The sequence below is a fragment of the Eretmochelys imbricata genome, chromosome 6 (genome assembly GCF_965152235.1).
Source record: "Eretmochelys imbricata isolate rEreImb1 chromosome 6, rEreImb1.hap1, whole genome shotgun sequence".
Lineage (NCBI taxonomy): Eukaryota > Metazoa > Chordata > Testudines > Cheloniidae > Eretmochelys > Eretmochelys imbricata.
Genome location: NC_135577.1, coordinates 67,460,428 through 67,476,968, shown reverse-complemented (window position 1 = coordinate 67,476,968; position 16,541 = coordinate 67,460,428). Strand labels below are relative to the sequence as shown.

The 16,541-nt window shown below is 41.5% G+C and overlaps 1 protein-coding gene across 1 annotated transcript in view; it reads right to left on the bottom strand.

Annotated features, from left to right (window-relative positions):
- The window catches only part of RGS6 (regulator of G protein signaling 6), a 449,956-nt gene that overhangs the window by 79,002 nt on the left and 354,413 nt on the right, over positions 1 to 16,541 (bottom strand). Inside the window, exons 3-6 of the mRNA XM_077819976.1 lie at positions 8,644 to 8,694; positions 7,291 to 7,397; positions 3,170 to 3,221; positions 88 to 152 (exon numbers count right to left, since the gene is read on the bottom strand). Of these exons, the coding sequence (XP_077676102.1) occupies positions 88 to 152; positions 3,170 to 3,221; positions 7,291 to 7,397; positions 8,644 to 8,694 (275 nt within the window). The remainder of the gene's footprint in view (positions 1 to 87; positions 153 to 3,169; positions 3,222 to 7,290; positions 7,398 to 8,643; positions 8,695 to 16,541) is intronic.

Below are 16,541 nucleotides of genomic sequence, written 5' to 3'. Positions count from 1 at the left end.
AGATAGAGAGCTCCCTGCTAAAGAAAGATTCAGTTTTTGAAAAACGCATTGCTCCCTCCCCATGAACTGTAACATCAGTATACCTACGGCTTCATAATCCGCCAGCTCCAGCCTAGCTTTGTTCTGCATGGTCCGCTTGCAAAGATAGATGGCTAAGGGGAAAGCCATAACAAAAACAATTCAGAAAAAGGCACTTACTACAGGATGGAAAAAAAACAACCAAAAACATTGTTGTGCATGTATTGTTCATTCACATAGTTAAACCTGACCTAAGGAATGACAGCGCTAGATACCTAGCTAGCATTTCCTGTGCACAGTAGGGGTCTCAAGACTCATGGGACGATACAACCTTTAAAGATCTGGAGACATCTCAATTAATAAGCATGAAAAAAGCCATTTTATTTAGACACAGCTCTGCTTGCATCTTATGGGCTATACTATGGCTTTATCAACAAAGCTCTGGGTATGGGGTGGTGTCCAAGGGGGAGTCAAGTCTCAGAAAGGCATAATGTCTACTGGGGCTGGTGAAAGATGCTCTCATCAGTGCATTGGCCATGCTCCACAGCTGGTGTGGAAGGGGCAAGAGCCATTACCCTGTTGCCTCCTCACCCCTTTTTTGAGCATCCTTCTCCTATCTAGAGCACAGGGAGTGAGAGAACTGTGCTTGGGAATGGCCCTGTATATCATCTGCATTTCTTTTCCCTTTTTTATTGAAAAAGTATTCAGATTATTGATATGAAAATAGCAATTTGAGCCAAATCCTGAGGGGAGCTGAGCGCCTCTTTGGATCTGATTAATTGCTTTTAAGATTCATCAGTTCCATCTGCTTATTCCCATTTAAAATCATTGTTTTGTCCAACACCACAACTAGTTACCATAGCAATTGCTGTGAGTGTATATACTGGGGGTTGATATGGGCCCAGTGTATTCTGTACCATCCTGCATTTTGAGGCAGTTAGCATCAGGACTTTGCAACTGGCCCCTCACCTCTATTATGGGCTGAAAACAGAACATAGAATCCCACCCTACACAGGAGCTGGGTCAAGTTCAGATTAAAATCCAAACTACATAACATGGGCCCACGTCTCCAATCTTTGAGGTCTTTGAAATGTGAACCTGGATCTGAATGTGGTAAAAGTCCAGATCTTACACCCTCTCCTAATCTCTTTCAGGGCTGGATACAATCTGTCCCACAGCCTATAGAAGCAGAGCTGGTCAGAAAATAGGGGTTTGTCTGAGGGAAATTACTTTTTTTAATAAAAATTTTCACTAGAAAAACATGGATTTCTGATTTTCTGACAAAATGAAAATTTTGACGCAAATAGACACTTTGCACAAAAGAAAACTTCATTTGATTAAAAACCCTATTTTCTGTTAAAATTCACATAATATTTTCAAGTAGCTCTACAGAGGAGATTCAGATATTGTATTAGAGGCACTGTGACAAGACCGGATTAATTCGAGTATTGCTATTCTTGGTATTTATATATTTCAACAGTTGTTCAATCTGGAAGCCATTTATAGGGTCAAAATAAATCCAGATCTAGTCATCTCAGTGTATTTCCACATTCCAGGGACTGAACTATCATCAGAAGGCCAGTTTCAGCCCCATAAATGTCTTTGAAGCATCAAAAATGTAGGTAAAAAAATGTATACACAGCTACTAAGGCTTCAGTTTTATTTGGGTTTAGCTGAAAACTGCCAGTTTGGGCTTTATTCAGGATTCTGAAGAATCCACATGGACAGCCCTAACTGATAAACAAATGCTGATATTGGATATGTGAAAATGAGCCCAAAGGGGCTCAAAGCTAATGCATCTGCAGCATGTTTTCAGCCTTGGGGCAGGTCATAGAAGGCCCTTCTTTGAGGGGCACTATTACACACAATGCATTGCAGTACAATAATCTGACATCTACATCCAATTTTTTACTTAATATTACAGAAAAAAATCCTCTGTTTCCAGATTGTTACTATGATATGTACAGAAAGTATTTTCAGTGTAACCATGCACATACATTATACACAGTGGTTACCATAAAAATATTTAGCAAAGCCTTTGTAACTAATTAACATTATTGTGATTCTTACCATGGCTTTTCACAGATATTCCCTACACTTAGGCAAACATAGAAAGATGTTAATAACTATTACTGTATGTGGGGATTGCAAATGAGCCCTACACATGGTTACGGGCTTCCCGTTTACCCAACCAAATATTATTTCCAAAATCCACAATGATGAATGATTGTTGCCAGAGGGAGGGAGAACATTTTTTTTGTTATAAATTGGCCTTAGTTACTGAGAGATCTTTTAAAGAAACAGTTCCAGAAGCCTTTGTTTTATGAGAACACAGATGTATTCACTTCCTCTGCCAATGCCACAGTGGGATGGAATAACTGATTTTATCGTATAGATATGAGAACTGTATTGCTTTCTCTTGTAGAACTACAATGCACAGAGACAGCTAAAGACAACAACACTGCTGTATTTTCTTTATGCATTATTCCTATCCTCAGCCACTCAGACGTTTAATATAGTGTACTGTGGTTTATTAGCTCATAAACCAATGTTGTTATTCTTCTGTCAGCAGTTATCATCTGGTAATTTAAACATACTTCCCCTTTTCATGTTTTTAATGCCATGTATCAGAAAAGCTTAATTTTTGTTTGACACCGCTAATGATATGTTATTGTTGGTTAGATAACTGTTTATTGAGCAGCCAGTTCAGTGCCTAAACAGGATTAATGCTTATTGACTAACAGTTCAAATTCAGCTACAGATCAGAGAGTATTCCACCACAGAAGCAATCTTTATGCTACTAGATCCTACTAATTTTACGAGGGAGATACTTATACCTTCACATTGACTATCATCTAACACCCCAAGTAGTCCTGTTAAAATCAATAGGACTATTTGAGAAGAAAGGTGCTACTTGATGGGTGAAATCCTGGCTCCACTGAAGTCAATGGCAAATTCCCATTGCATTCAATGGAGCTGGGATTTCACCGAATGTAAGGATGGCATGTGATACGGCCCTTATCTGGAGTTGAAGAGGAAATTCAGAGCATGAAATGTTGTAGACCACTAATAAATAATTTCTACAGGGCAATAGTGTTACTTCTGACACTTTCAACAGGAACTTCTAAAAACTAGAATATTTTATTCTCACCATAGTCTGTATTTTCTGGTTCCCAGCAGTTTGAAGGCCAAAAGTATGGGGCCTGAAAAACAGCACATCATATTTTAACAATTTAATTTAAGCAACAACAAACCTTAATGCACCTGATAATTATAAATATTATGAAACCCCTGACAGCCAAAAGTCCAAACTACATGATAGTTACACTGCAGTTTTAATGTGAATGAAAGAGCAACTCCTCTGTAGCTACGAGAGTTACAGTGCACTATTATTATAAGTGCCAAAGGTGGGCATAGCCCTTTGCATGCATGTAAGAAGACAGATCTTTGTGCCAAGGAGCAGTGAAAGGAACTGTTCATGAGCACATGGAAGTGTCAAAAATATTTAGTCCAAATCCTACTGTGACATTATCTGATTAAAATATGACCATGCAAATCATTGTTGCTACCACTGTTATATAATTACAATGAATCTTATACAAAGTATGATGCATTGCCAGAAAAGGTTAAACATCGTGCAGAATAAATGACCCAGATCCAACCTTTAGAGACATGTTAGAAAAGTATGTGAATGGTAATTAGGGCCATTCCATGGTAGAAAGGCTAGAACTTTGAAATGCAAACCTATATTGTTAGAAATTAGCGGTGATACTAATTGTAGTTGTGCACTCATATCTTGTTAGAGGTTAACAATGTAGTCAAACAGTCCCTGTCTATGCCGTATTCTGTTAATTCAGAGATCAAAAGGACATCTTAACATTTAAATGAACTGTAAACATAGCAATATCACTGTATTCATCTCTCTTTGAAATGTATAGCAAATCACCTGCGAATGGTGGAAGAACAGGCAATTGCCATATGTTAATCCATGTAGCTAATTACTGGTGATCCTTAGGAAATAGGTCTACTTCAAAGTCTCCCTGATTGCCTATTGTTTGCCTAAGGACTCCGAGCTGTCAAAAGAAGGCCTGGAATTGTATAAAAATGTATTGGGTCCTGATCCTTTTTATCTCAGATCTGCTTGATGCTTCATGCAGGGGAAGCTTAAGTCCTAAGACTGAGATCTCCACTGGACTATAACCTACGGACTAATTCTGAAAGAACTCTTTGCAATTACAAAGCTCACCATCTCTACTATGAATTTGATCTCAGAACTGTACTCATGTCTATATCTATACTGATCTTTTAACCAACATTCTGTCTCTCTTTTCTTTTTTGATAATTTTTAGTTTAGTTCATAAGAATTGGCTGTAAGCATGTATTAGGGTAAGATCTGAAATATTCATTAACCTGGGAGATAATGGGTCCGATCCCTTGGGATTGGTAAAACTTTCTTATACAATGAATAAGATTTTCAGTAATCCTCATCATAGTTGACTTGGGTGGAGGCCTGAGGCTGGGTTGCTTTAAGGGAACTGTGTTGTTACCTTACTGGTTACCAAGAAGCTATTATAGAAGCTGTTTTGTGCTGGCTTGGTAAATCTAAGTATTGGAATATCCATCAGCTTTGGGGATTGTCTACCCCATTCTCTGCAGTTCACCCTAATTGAGTAACCTCAGTGCGGCTCCTCTAGCCCTCCGGTCACACCTACCCTAACACATTCCATGCGAAGACAAGAGGCTGATATATTCAGATTAGTGGAGTAGGAAGGTGATTCTAGCAGAATATTTTTGTGTAGAATGGCTGAGTCAAAATATGTGGCAGGGCACTGAGAGATGACCAACGGGTAGACAAGGTTCTAGAGCAGTGGTCTCCAAACTTTTTATGCACGAGATCACTTTTTGAATTTTAGTGCAACCCAGGATCTACCCCACCCCTTCCCTGGGGCCCCGCTTCTTCCCCAAGGCCCCACCTCACTCACTCCATCCACCCTCCCTCCGTTGCTCACTCTCCCCCACTCTCACTCACTTTCACCAGGCTGGGGCAGTGGGTTTGGGTGCGGGAACGGGTGTGGGCCTAGGGCTGGGGCCGAGGGGTTTGGAGTGTGGGAGGGGGCTCTGGGCTGAGCCTGGGGCAGCGGGTTGGGATGAAGGAGTGGGTGATGGGTGCAAACTGTGGGAGGGAGTTTGGGTGCAGCAGGGGGCTCTGGGCTGGGGCAGAGTGTTGGGGTGCAGGAGAGGATACGGGGTGCTGGCTCCAGGAGGGGGCTCAGGGCTGGAGGGAGTATGGGGTGCTGACTCTGGGAGGAGGCTCAGGGCTGGGGGTTGGGGTGTGGGAGAGGGTTCGGGGTGCAGGAGGGGACATGGGGTGCTGGCTCTGGGAGGGGGCTCAGGGCTGGGGGTTTGGGTTTGGGAGAGGTGCGGGCTCCTGGGTGGCACTTACCTTGGGCTGCTCCTGGTCGGCAGCGCAGGAAGGCTAAGGCAGGCTCCCTGCCTGCCCTGGCCACAAGCTGCTCCCAGAAGTGGCCAGCACGACCCTGCAGCCCCTGGGGGGTGAGCACATTGCTCCACATGCTGCCCCTCTCTGTAGGCACCGCTCCCGCAGCTCCCACTGGCCATAGTTCCCCATTCACAGCAAATGGGAGCTGTGGGGATGGTGCTTGCAGGCAGGAGCAGCACAGAGACCCCTGCACCCCCTCCAGGATCTCAGGGTCGTGCTGGCTGCTTCCAGGAGTAGCGCATGGCCAGGGCAGGCAGGGAGCCTGCCTTAGCCCTGCTGCATTGCCAGACTTTTAGTGGCTGGAGAGCGCGATCGGCAGGCAGAGGCTCCAGGACTGACCAGTTGATCGCGATCTACCGGTTGGTGACCACTGTTCTAGAGCAAAAGACACTGTATGGAAAAAGCAACATGATCTGGTGACAGTGCATATGTGGGATGAAAATGGGGAAAGGGAGTTAAACATGACACTGATGTTGGACCCTGGCTGACAGGGTGGATAGGAGTTTTTGACAGCTGGAGAGGACATCCTGTTAATGATCCTTTCTTGACAGGTCTTTTAATGAGGCCCAGTGGGAAAGTACAACTGTAGAGGTGAGTTAATGACTATTTGGTAATTAACCTACACTTCTGCTTCTTAAGTGAAAACAACACGCAGCAGTAAGGCAGCGGGAGCTAGTGGTGGCAGCAGCAGAGGCAGAGATAAAAGCCTTTTCAATAAAAGCTAAACAAAGGGCAACACAGGAGGAAGGGAGGAGTTAGATGATGGAGAAGGCAGAAGAGAGAGGACAGAAAGATAAGTGGCCTAGTGGAAAGAGCCCTGGAACCTGTTCCCAGCTCTGATGTGGGCCTGCGGGCTGACCTAGGGCAAGTCACTTCACCTCCCTTAGCCTCAGCTTCCCTTCTGTAAAATGGGGATAATCAAAAAATGTTTGCAAAGTGATTTGAACTCTAAGGATGAAAAGAGCTATAGAAAAGCTAGGTATTCAGGTATTATTAGTGTTACTATGGACCATACGAAAGGTGGAAACAAATTCAATTTGAAACGTTACACAACGAGCTCCAGCTTTGTTCTTTCCTGGTCATTTTCAATAATAGACAATCTGTTATAGAAAAGGAGCTTCTGGAGCCCAATCAGTGAATTAACAGGGAAGGCTTGGATTAGCAGATTTCAGGAAGAATGTATAAAAAAAACTAGGTCCTGCAGTTAAACATGACACATCTAGGAACAGAGTCAACATGGGGAAACTGAGACATGGAGCATTTAAGTGATTTTTTCCCCAAGGTCACAGAGACTCTGTGGCAGAGCCAGAAATGGAACCCTGATCTCCTGACTTCCAGACCTATGCTTTAATAGAAAGATGATCCAACTGACCTAATATAAAACTGAGCATGGAACTGAGACGCAAAATCTGGATGCAGACTTCTAACACTTCAGTGTTTGCATGTGTTCAGATCTGGGGGTTGCTCCAGCCCATTACATAAAGAAAACTAGCAACCAAATTCAGGGCCAGGTTCAGATTCTGAAGATGACTTACTTCAAGGTTTGGGGTTTTGATTCAGAGGCATCAGATTTACAGACTTTGGGACTGTAGAACAAACTTTCTTAAAGGGATTTCACTGATACTTCATGGCTGTGTCCAAATGACCTCAATAAGCATAGGGATCTTTGTGTTGTATGAACTTCAACAGCACTCAGTGTACAGGTAAACATTTCAGTGTGGAGGGACAGTAAATATAGAAGCAACAATGTAGGAAGCAGAGGGCTCACCTACCTGAAAACGATAGAAGGTCCCATCATCTTTCAGGGTAAGAACATGGTCTGAGATTGGAAAGATATAGCCCTGTGCTGCTATAAGACTTCCCATATGTATTGCTTCTACTGTGAGAGGGAAAGAAAGAAAAAGTAGAAATCTGTCAGACAGATGTACACTAGGGCAGCGTTTCTCAAAATGGGATCTGCAAGGGTACTCCAGGGGGTCCATGGGCCCTGCTGATCAACTCCTCCCTGCACCCCCAGTGCCTCTTCCATACAGCTGTTCCCCCGGCGTGCAGGAGGCACTGGGAGGGAGGGACAGGAGCGGAGATGGGGGCAGGAGAGGGAGGGGGCAGAAAGAGGCAGGAAAGAGGAGGGGCAGGGGTGGAGCAGGGGTAGGAAAAGGTAGGGGGGGTGGGGCCTGGGGTTAGGGGTGAAGTGGGGGTGGGGCCTGGGGCTGAGAAGGGGTCTTGGGGGTCCACAGCAAAATTTTAAATCAAAATGGGGGTCCTCAGGTTACTAGCTTTTCAGAACTGCTGCACTGGAGAATCCATTGCTTTCAGCAGATCTGATGGTGGCTCACAGTCAGATTTGGTGTACCCCTCAGTTCCCCAATAGAATTTTACAGAAGTGAAAACCAACTTTACAGTATTGGTACAACTCTACTGAAAATGTTAACCTGATGACTTTAATGTCCCCATTACAGGGTGTCACACTTCTCTACATTGTGAAATTCAATTCAAAGCCCATTGTACATTGCCATTAACGAGAAACCCATTCCAACAGTGAATCCCATCATTTCTCTATATTATACAAACAGATGCTATACTGCTAACAGCATCTTTATTAATATGGCAACAAATTATAGAAAGGGAGCAAAGGGCTTTACTTGGAGGGAAATGCACTGAGGCAGAGGGATGCTGTTTTGCAACTTTTGGCAGCACATGCGGCAACTTCAGTTCCCTCTCATGGAGGCTGCACATCGGGGATAGCTCCCCAGCGGATGTAAACTGTCAACATTTCATTGACTTCAGAGTTACGCAAGTTTACACATGTTGAGGATCTGCCCTTAGGTGTACCGTCAGGGCCCCAGTCTTAGAACAAAACAGGCCTTCTCACCTAGGTAAATGGCTAACAAATGGCTTGAAAGCATTGTACAGGATTCTAGAGTTAGCCAGACAAGGTTCTACAATTCATTGATCTGCTGAGGGACCGTAAATATGATTCATATCCCTTTCCTTCCCACTTCTCTCCTGATGATTACAACCTCATTGCTTTATCAGCACAAGACTCAGTGGCAGACAGGTAACTAGTATCTAATGCTACACACACACACTACTGGTAGGTTGTTCAGTTTCAACAGTCATATTACCTGGGTCCTCAATGCTGAGGTTCTTCATGAGCCACTGCACAATGTCAGTACCTGCAAAGACAGAAATGCACTACACATGTAAGACCGCAAATGTTTGTGGAGACACACCATGTTTAAACAAGAAGAAAAGAAACAGAAATTCAAGTCAATGGCATTTCCTTTCCTATTCCCACTGCAGGCTTGAAGAATCTCTTTACCTGTGTGACACTATTACACATTTATTTATTTAGAGTTATAAACCTGCACAGGTGTCTCATATGATGGACATCTTGATTTAGTTTAAATTACACAGCATGTGAATGCCACAGAATCTACTCTCCACACAAGGAGTTAGGCTTGTGAAAGCCGCTGTTATATCTCAAAGAAAGAAAAGACCTCATTGCTCATTGCTAACACTTTCACCCATAACTGTCAGAGGTGATTCCTAGGCTAGAGCAGTAGAACAGAGCAGCTAGTCAAAGACCAGGGAGTGGGGAAATGACATATGTGACTGATGTGAACTAAGCTCATGTCTTGGGGAAAGAAGTGAGACAGTGTGTGCCGGGAGGGGCAGGGTGGGGGGAGTTCTCTTTGAATGTGTTGTTTGCTAGTGATATCACTGGAGGTTTGTGGAGACTAGGGAGGAGAGACTGGGTCTGGGCTTTTCAGCTCTAGTCAGGTACAACAAATGCAGTTCTCTTGTAAGAGGTGTAAGACCTTTAGAATTGATTCCCTACATGCACATGGCCACTCTGCTGCCTGCATGAAACACATGGGAGCAGAAAATGTGTCACTGTTCACAGGCAGATCCTATTACTGATCAGTAAAATGTTACATGATGGGATACAAAATGTTGCCACCTTCTTTAAACCATGTACTGAGCTGCTAACCATGATGTAGGCCATGTCTCGAACAGGCATCCAAATCCCCTCGCCAGCTTTGTAAAACACAACCAGTGTGAGTTGTCCAAAGTCACACAGCAAGTCAGTGGCAATTTAGCAAGTCCATACTGGAGCCAAACTTGGGAAATCCCCCCTTCCAATACAATGCACTGATTCCACATCACTCTGGATATCGACACAACGGCAAGACTTCTTCAACGCACATTCAGTTTAACTAGAAAGGTTTACACCCATGTGCAGGTTTTCAGTGCTCACAATAATACCGTGGCATTATACCGTGCTCTATGCACTCAGAGTGCTATACCCACAACAACTAATTACCGTAGGGTTCACTCTGCCTCAACCAAACCAGAGGAATTATCCCTTGCATGGACCACATCTTGTGAGGTCAGATTAAGGATCACAGAAATGATTCACAACATTCTAATATGCCAGAAGAATGAAAGATAAGGACAGGGAGATTAGTCAGTACTTTGGAGATTGAAGGGCAAACTCAGGGTTGATGTATGAAAGTGCCAGTCTGACTTGGATGACACTGCACCCACTTAAACCAGACTTAGCCAAAACAAGTGTGAAAAAACAAAGAGAGCTGGAATATGTGAGAAAAGGTTTAAAAACAGAATTGTGTTGATGAACTGATCTAAACTAGGTTGGAGATTTCTGTACAGAAGTTGAGATTTTAAATAGAGATTAGTATGAGCGATAAAGATTGGCTCTGCTTTTAAACTTCCCCAAAGTTCAGAGGTGTTTAGATATAAGGTTCGGTTCAGGCCCATCTCTAATTTAAAATTCTAGATGGAGAGGAAATAATAATTGGTTCCTGCTGTATATTACTCCACAGTCCATTCACTCAGTTCCTATATCAGCAGCCAATATGGGGGTATTGGCTACAGGACTCATTTTCCCTCTGACTCCATTTTTGCCCTGATTAGACATGTTACATTGCCACTGCTAAAGACAGTATGTTCGGCTTAATGCATTTTTTAATTATGGAGAAAGTTAAAAATCATGACACAAATGAACCCCCCCCCAATACATAATCAATATTGTATTGATCAGCTCATAAGGAGCAGCATGTGGAAGCAAGCACAGATCCCAGAGTTTGTTTTGTCTGCTAAAAGGTATGACAATCCCATGAAAAACTTCCAAAAAGGGATCATTTTGAAACTCTTATTCTTTTTTCTCAACCCCATTTTCATTGATCCACCCTGAAAAATTATAATAGTGTGGAAAGTTTACTTGTGCTGTTTAATTTTTTTGCCATTTTATTGTGATTCTTATAAATTACTGGTTTACAGCTTCTGTTAAACCGAAAACTTCTATTTCAACTTTACTGACGGAATGGTGAGCAGCCACGCAAGAATATATTGTTATTTTGTCAGCCCTCTGATACCACACAGTATATGAAGGATCTGAAAGCATAGCCCAAAAATAAATCCAAAACCATCACTTGAAATCATGGATCTTAATCTGGGTTGGTTTAAAAAAAAAAAAGAGTGTCATTTCTGAATGTTGCCAAGAGATTGGAGGGTTTTATGGCCATTCTCCAGCTTTCCTGAGGCAGGCAGATTATCTTTCTGCTGAGTTTGCTGAACCATTATTTATCTGCCAAGACCAATTATTCAACCTCAGGACAACAACAAGCCTTTCTTTCCCCTGTTAATTACTGTCACTTTAATATCCATGTCACTAATTATTATTCAATCACAATGAAAACACTTCACCCCCAAAGCCACTTTCAACTTATAGGCTTACCTTGGCTTCAGATCTACCTCTGCCATAGGCTGTACCACTACAGCCCAATCTCAGCCATCTACAAAATACTAGTTAATCCATCTCTCAAATTATCAAGTTTGCATTTATCTATAAAAGTCAGGGTAGGGGGAACAAGTTCTATTTAACAAATCCCCTCTTCTTCATGTCCATGATACAAATTCTTTTAAAGCCATTCATCCATAACTAAATTCCTCTCAGAATCTCATGGTCTCCTAGGGACCATGCTAAAAGTTCTCAAACAATTCACTTTACCAAAGAAGGTCTCTTCTAGCTGTTTTCTACGGTCCATATTCTCCTTTTCTTCCCTGCTTTCCTAATAGCTCACCTTACCTGATCACTCTTGTTACAGTGTGTATGGTAACACCCATGGTTTCATGTTCTCTGTGTATATAAAATCTCCCCATTGTATTTTCCACTGCATGCATCTGATGAAGTGAGCTGTAGCTTACGAAAGCTTATGCTCAAATAAATATGTTAGTCTCTAAGGTGCCAAAAGTACTCCTTTTCTTTTTGCAGATACAGACTAACTAACTACTCTAAAACCTGCAATTTAATAGAATACTTTGGCTGGGCTACTTGATCCTGCCAAGTTTCAAGTTCCTACTACAAACTGCGGAGGCATTAAAGATATTTTTAAAAATAATTGGAAATGTTTTTATAATGGAAAGTGTCGGTGACTCAAAATGAAGGAGTTTCTACCATTCCCCCCACTATAATCTATACACATACATTCCTCTGTGACAATATACCCACTTCAAGGATAGTTAACAGTCTGGGGACATCTATTTCCCCCTTATATAGAAGGACACTATTGCTTTAGGCTGTTATTTGAAGCAGCTGTAGGTGAAGTTACATAACAACACTAAGACTGAATCTATCTGAACATAAAGTATAACTATATCCATTCATCTACAAATCTGGTTTAGAGACAGAATAATAACTTTATATTTCCTGCCATTTCCTCCTTTACTTTTGGCCTTAGCGGTCTCATAAAGGTACCTAGTGTTTCCAGAAGGCCAGTGCCTGTCAGCATGACAAATAGCAAGCCAGCCATGAAAAGATAAAATACAAAGGAATGTTTAAGTGGCATGGCCCCAGCTGGGATGCATTTAAGGAACTGAATCACCACAGCTATACTTAGCACCTTTTCTACCCTACCTAGCCCGATCCTCCTCTTGTAGAAGAGTCAGTCCTATTTTGGGAGGGCCATTTGGAGGGAGCTAAATGAAGCCATGATGGGATTCACCTATCTCCCTCTCCCTGCACTGGAATGGAAAAAGGAACAAGCACAAATAAGTAACCGCCCCTAGCAGTACCTAAAAACCCCAATGACTCACTGCATATAGCAGAAAACTTGAGGGGTTTGTTTACTAATCAGTGGACTGGGTGTATTCCTAACCTGTCAGAGTACATTTTCAAAATCCCACCACACCTGTGTATGCCACTGCATATATTTCTAGGCCTGGGTCCCTAGGGAGAGGAAAACTACTTTATTTGTAGGAAATACAAATACAATTGGAGAGAATAGAAAATTAATTCTCTGAAGAACAAAGAACCCAGAGGCTCAAATTAGTTCTGAAGCTTTAAAGGAAATGCAGAAATGGAGACAGAGCAGGAGACAGGCTTTTAAAAGGTTCAGTTTTTCTTTTTCTGAGTTACTCAAAAACCTGAATAATGGTCTGGGGCAATCCGCTAAGCATCAGTGATGGGTTTCAGAGTAGCAGCCGTGTACGGCGGCTCAATGCCCAGCCTCTGCAGTGATTGGAAGTATGAGACCTCAAACTACCCAGCTGCAGCATTAAGAATGGAGGACTGAAATTTGCCACTTCAGGAGTGAATGAGACAGTGGTGCAATGTACCCCTACTTCCTTCATTACATACCATACAACAACAATTGCAGATCAGTTTGCCATACAGTTCTGCCTCATTCTTTGTCCAACATATGCACTGAATGAGACAGGTTCTTGAAGAAAAATTCTATATGATCAGGTAATAAAAGACTAGATTATAATGCATTGAGGGCACAAGTAACGTTCCACGGCCACTCTTAACTTTATTCTTTCCTCCTTGATGAGTGCTTAACTTTAAAACCTTAGCATATTTCAAGTGTGTTTTAATGGAATTTTCAAAAATGTGGGTTTTTTTCAAATGAAAAATGAAGAAACTAAATAAATTAGCATAAAATAAATTCCTACCTGTTCATCTGGAGGAACGTTCATGTTTGCTAGACTGCAGTGGAATGCTCTGGACAGGCACTAAATAAGCAAGCAAGCAATGAACCAGAAGCCTTTGCCTCTTTCCACACACAACTTTCTATACCATACAGAAGATGACAGAAATCCTTTGGAGTCCCACAATCTTCTATATGCCCCATGACCCACAGTACTTATTCACTAATTGTAGAGAAAGATGCAGCACTGCCTACAAATTTTCCTAAGTTATGCATACGAGCTGAACCTATTGACCATTGGCAACCACTGAGAGACTGCATTACAAAATTCAGTGTGCACAGGCTAAATACATGTTCAAACGCTCATAACTTTGACCAGTCACAACTGTCTCCAGAGCACCACAAGGCAGATCTGTGACGATCTCCCCACCAATTTCCATTTCTCCCATCTATCACAGATGTACTAAAGCTGTTTACAAAAGTCAGTTCTGTCTCTCTTTTTTTTCCTTTCTCCAACAACAGCAAAAGTGTAGTTTTCCCTCTCTCATTTCATTCTTGAGAACCACTGAGCCGTTTTGGCACACATTTTTCAAAACATTTCTCCCCAACTAACACTAAACCTACCAAATTTATTTCACAGCAGAAAGACTGAAAAAGTCATAAATATCCAAAATGACCTTTTACAATATAAACACTTTTGCACACTTAACTACGCAGATTATTCCATACTCTGCTAATAATGACATCAATAAATGATAAATGGAATTGCACCAATGTGTATCTGAGGGGAGCATTTGCCTCCATGGCGCATCTGGGAATGATGGGGTTAATTTTCATGCCTTCACTTCAAGATGTACAGCTGTCAACTTTGGTTGGACAAATTCCTGGCGATTTCATCATATGACTGAATCTTTAATTCCTGGAGACTCCAGGACAATCCTGGAGGGTTGGCAACCCTAACCAGGTCATGTTAGAAAACAAACAAATAAAACAACCCTTGCTGAAGGACAAAACTGTTTACTATGGAATCTCCCAGCATGGTTTACTTCCTCAGAGCTCAGTCCTAAAGCTTTTCTTTGGCAACCCCCTCAGTGGAAGTTTTGCCTGGGTAGGGAGTTCAGAATCTTAGGCGTAGTACATATTTTGTGTAGTGCTCCAACTTTTGTGATGGAAAAGTGATATCTCTTTGACTCTTCTTCACAGTGTGTCACAATATAGGGAAACAGTTTATAGCATTTGTCTGCAAAAAACATGTAAATACATACTAGAGTAAGCTTGAAAAGCCCCAGCACTTCTGTCTGAAAGTGTGATAATTAACGCTCCTCATTAGCACTGATAATTGCACTACTCAGTGTCAGCATGGAGCCTCATCACAGCAATAGCAGCATGGAATTTTTAGCAATTAGGATTTTCTTTACATTATGTGCACTTTAAGTCTTGCCTGTGCATTATTTAGTATTATGGCAGCACCTAGAGGTCCTATTGTGCTAGTACTGTATACATACAGAATGAAAGGACAGTCCCTGCTCCAAAGAGCTTACAGTCTATGTAACAGTTTACAATTTAAGCCCCCAAGTCTACAATTCATAGCATGATGGCAGACTGCAGCACCTGCTCAGATCCCCCCCTCACCTCCATGGGGATCCACACAGATATAGAAGTTTGCCTATCTGCAATAAATTGCAGGATCAGGGGTTAAGTAGTGATCATAGTACTATGAAAAATAACAAAGGATTATACCTAGTGAATAGGCAGTCCCTGTCCCCAAAGAGCTTACAGTGTAGATAGCATTGTATTACAAAAGTACTACAAAAATAATAAAACAGCTGGATAGCTAGATTACCAAAGTACTATATCAACACTGGGGGAATCTAATGTCATTGCTCTCATGGCTTATTTTATAAAACCTTCTCGATAGATTCATATAATCATAAATCATCAGTTGATATCCTGCTCATTCACAACCTGACAGGCAATCCTCAGCAGCCAAGTATATGATCTGCAAAAGGATGGTGAGCACAAGAACTAGACAGGAGGAGACTTTGGAAAAAAAAACCATAAAAGCCCCCAATGTTGATAGGCCAAATTAAAGCTGGAGAATGCAAAGTATACAGCTTAACTGTCAGCTTATTAAAAGTCAAAGAATAAATACTGTTCTATGAACTAAACTTACAAAATTGAAACAGTACTGATAATGTGTTTCTGTAAAATGAAACACTCTGCCATCAACTTTTATTACTCTTACACTTTGCTAAAAGCGGTGCAAGAAATTTTGAAAAATCAAAACCTAATCAAAGCCTGTAAAAAAAGAAGCTGTGTTCAATCAAGATTAATCTGAGGGGACTATGAATGTTTTACTGGTTCTTATGAGTTCAGAAACACTGGGGCTGGAAAAAACCCAGCTGCTTTAAAGATAAAAAAATTATCATGGCTTATAACCTCCCATATTTCCTGGCAACGCTCCTGTCCTCAGCAATGTGATTTGGGAAATGCAAGTTATAATCCCCTTCTGCTTGAATTGATTTGTAGGTGAAAAGCTCTGAGAGGCAAAGGGTAGGGAAATTCTTATTATGCAAATTTTGTCGTTTTCAAGTACAATAACTGTATCTGAAACTTCCCATAAAGAGCTTGTTATGAAAGTGATCAAAAGAATTTGTATAATGCTCTTCATCTTGAAAACCTTCAACATGTATTAACTAATTCTTGCACATCCACTGTGAGGTAGAAAAGAATTATTTAGTCCTTTTTACAGAAAGGGAAATTGATGGACAGAGAGATTAAGAACAACATTTGCAAATGAGGGTGTCTAATGTTAGGTACTTAAATCCATATTTACTGTAGGCATCTAAATAATTGGCCTGATTTTCAGAAATGCAGATTATTCACAACTTTTATTAACTCTGAAAATGTGTCATACTGAAAAAAGATTCAAAGTAATCATTTAGCTTCTCTGCAATGACCTTATCCTCTTTAATTTCTTCCTTAACTCCCTAGTAGGACAGCATCCTTCCTGCTTCTGAATTAATTTCTTGTTACTTACTTTTCAGTGTGTTGGCCGATAGAAGTGATGT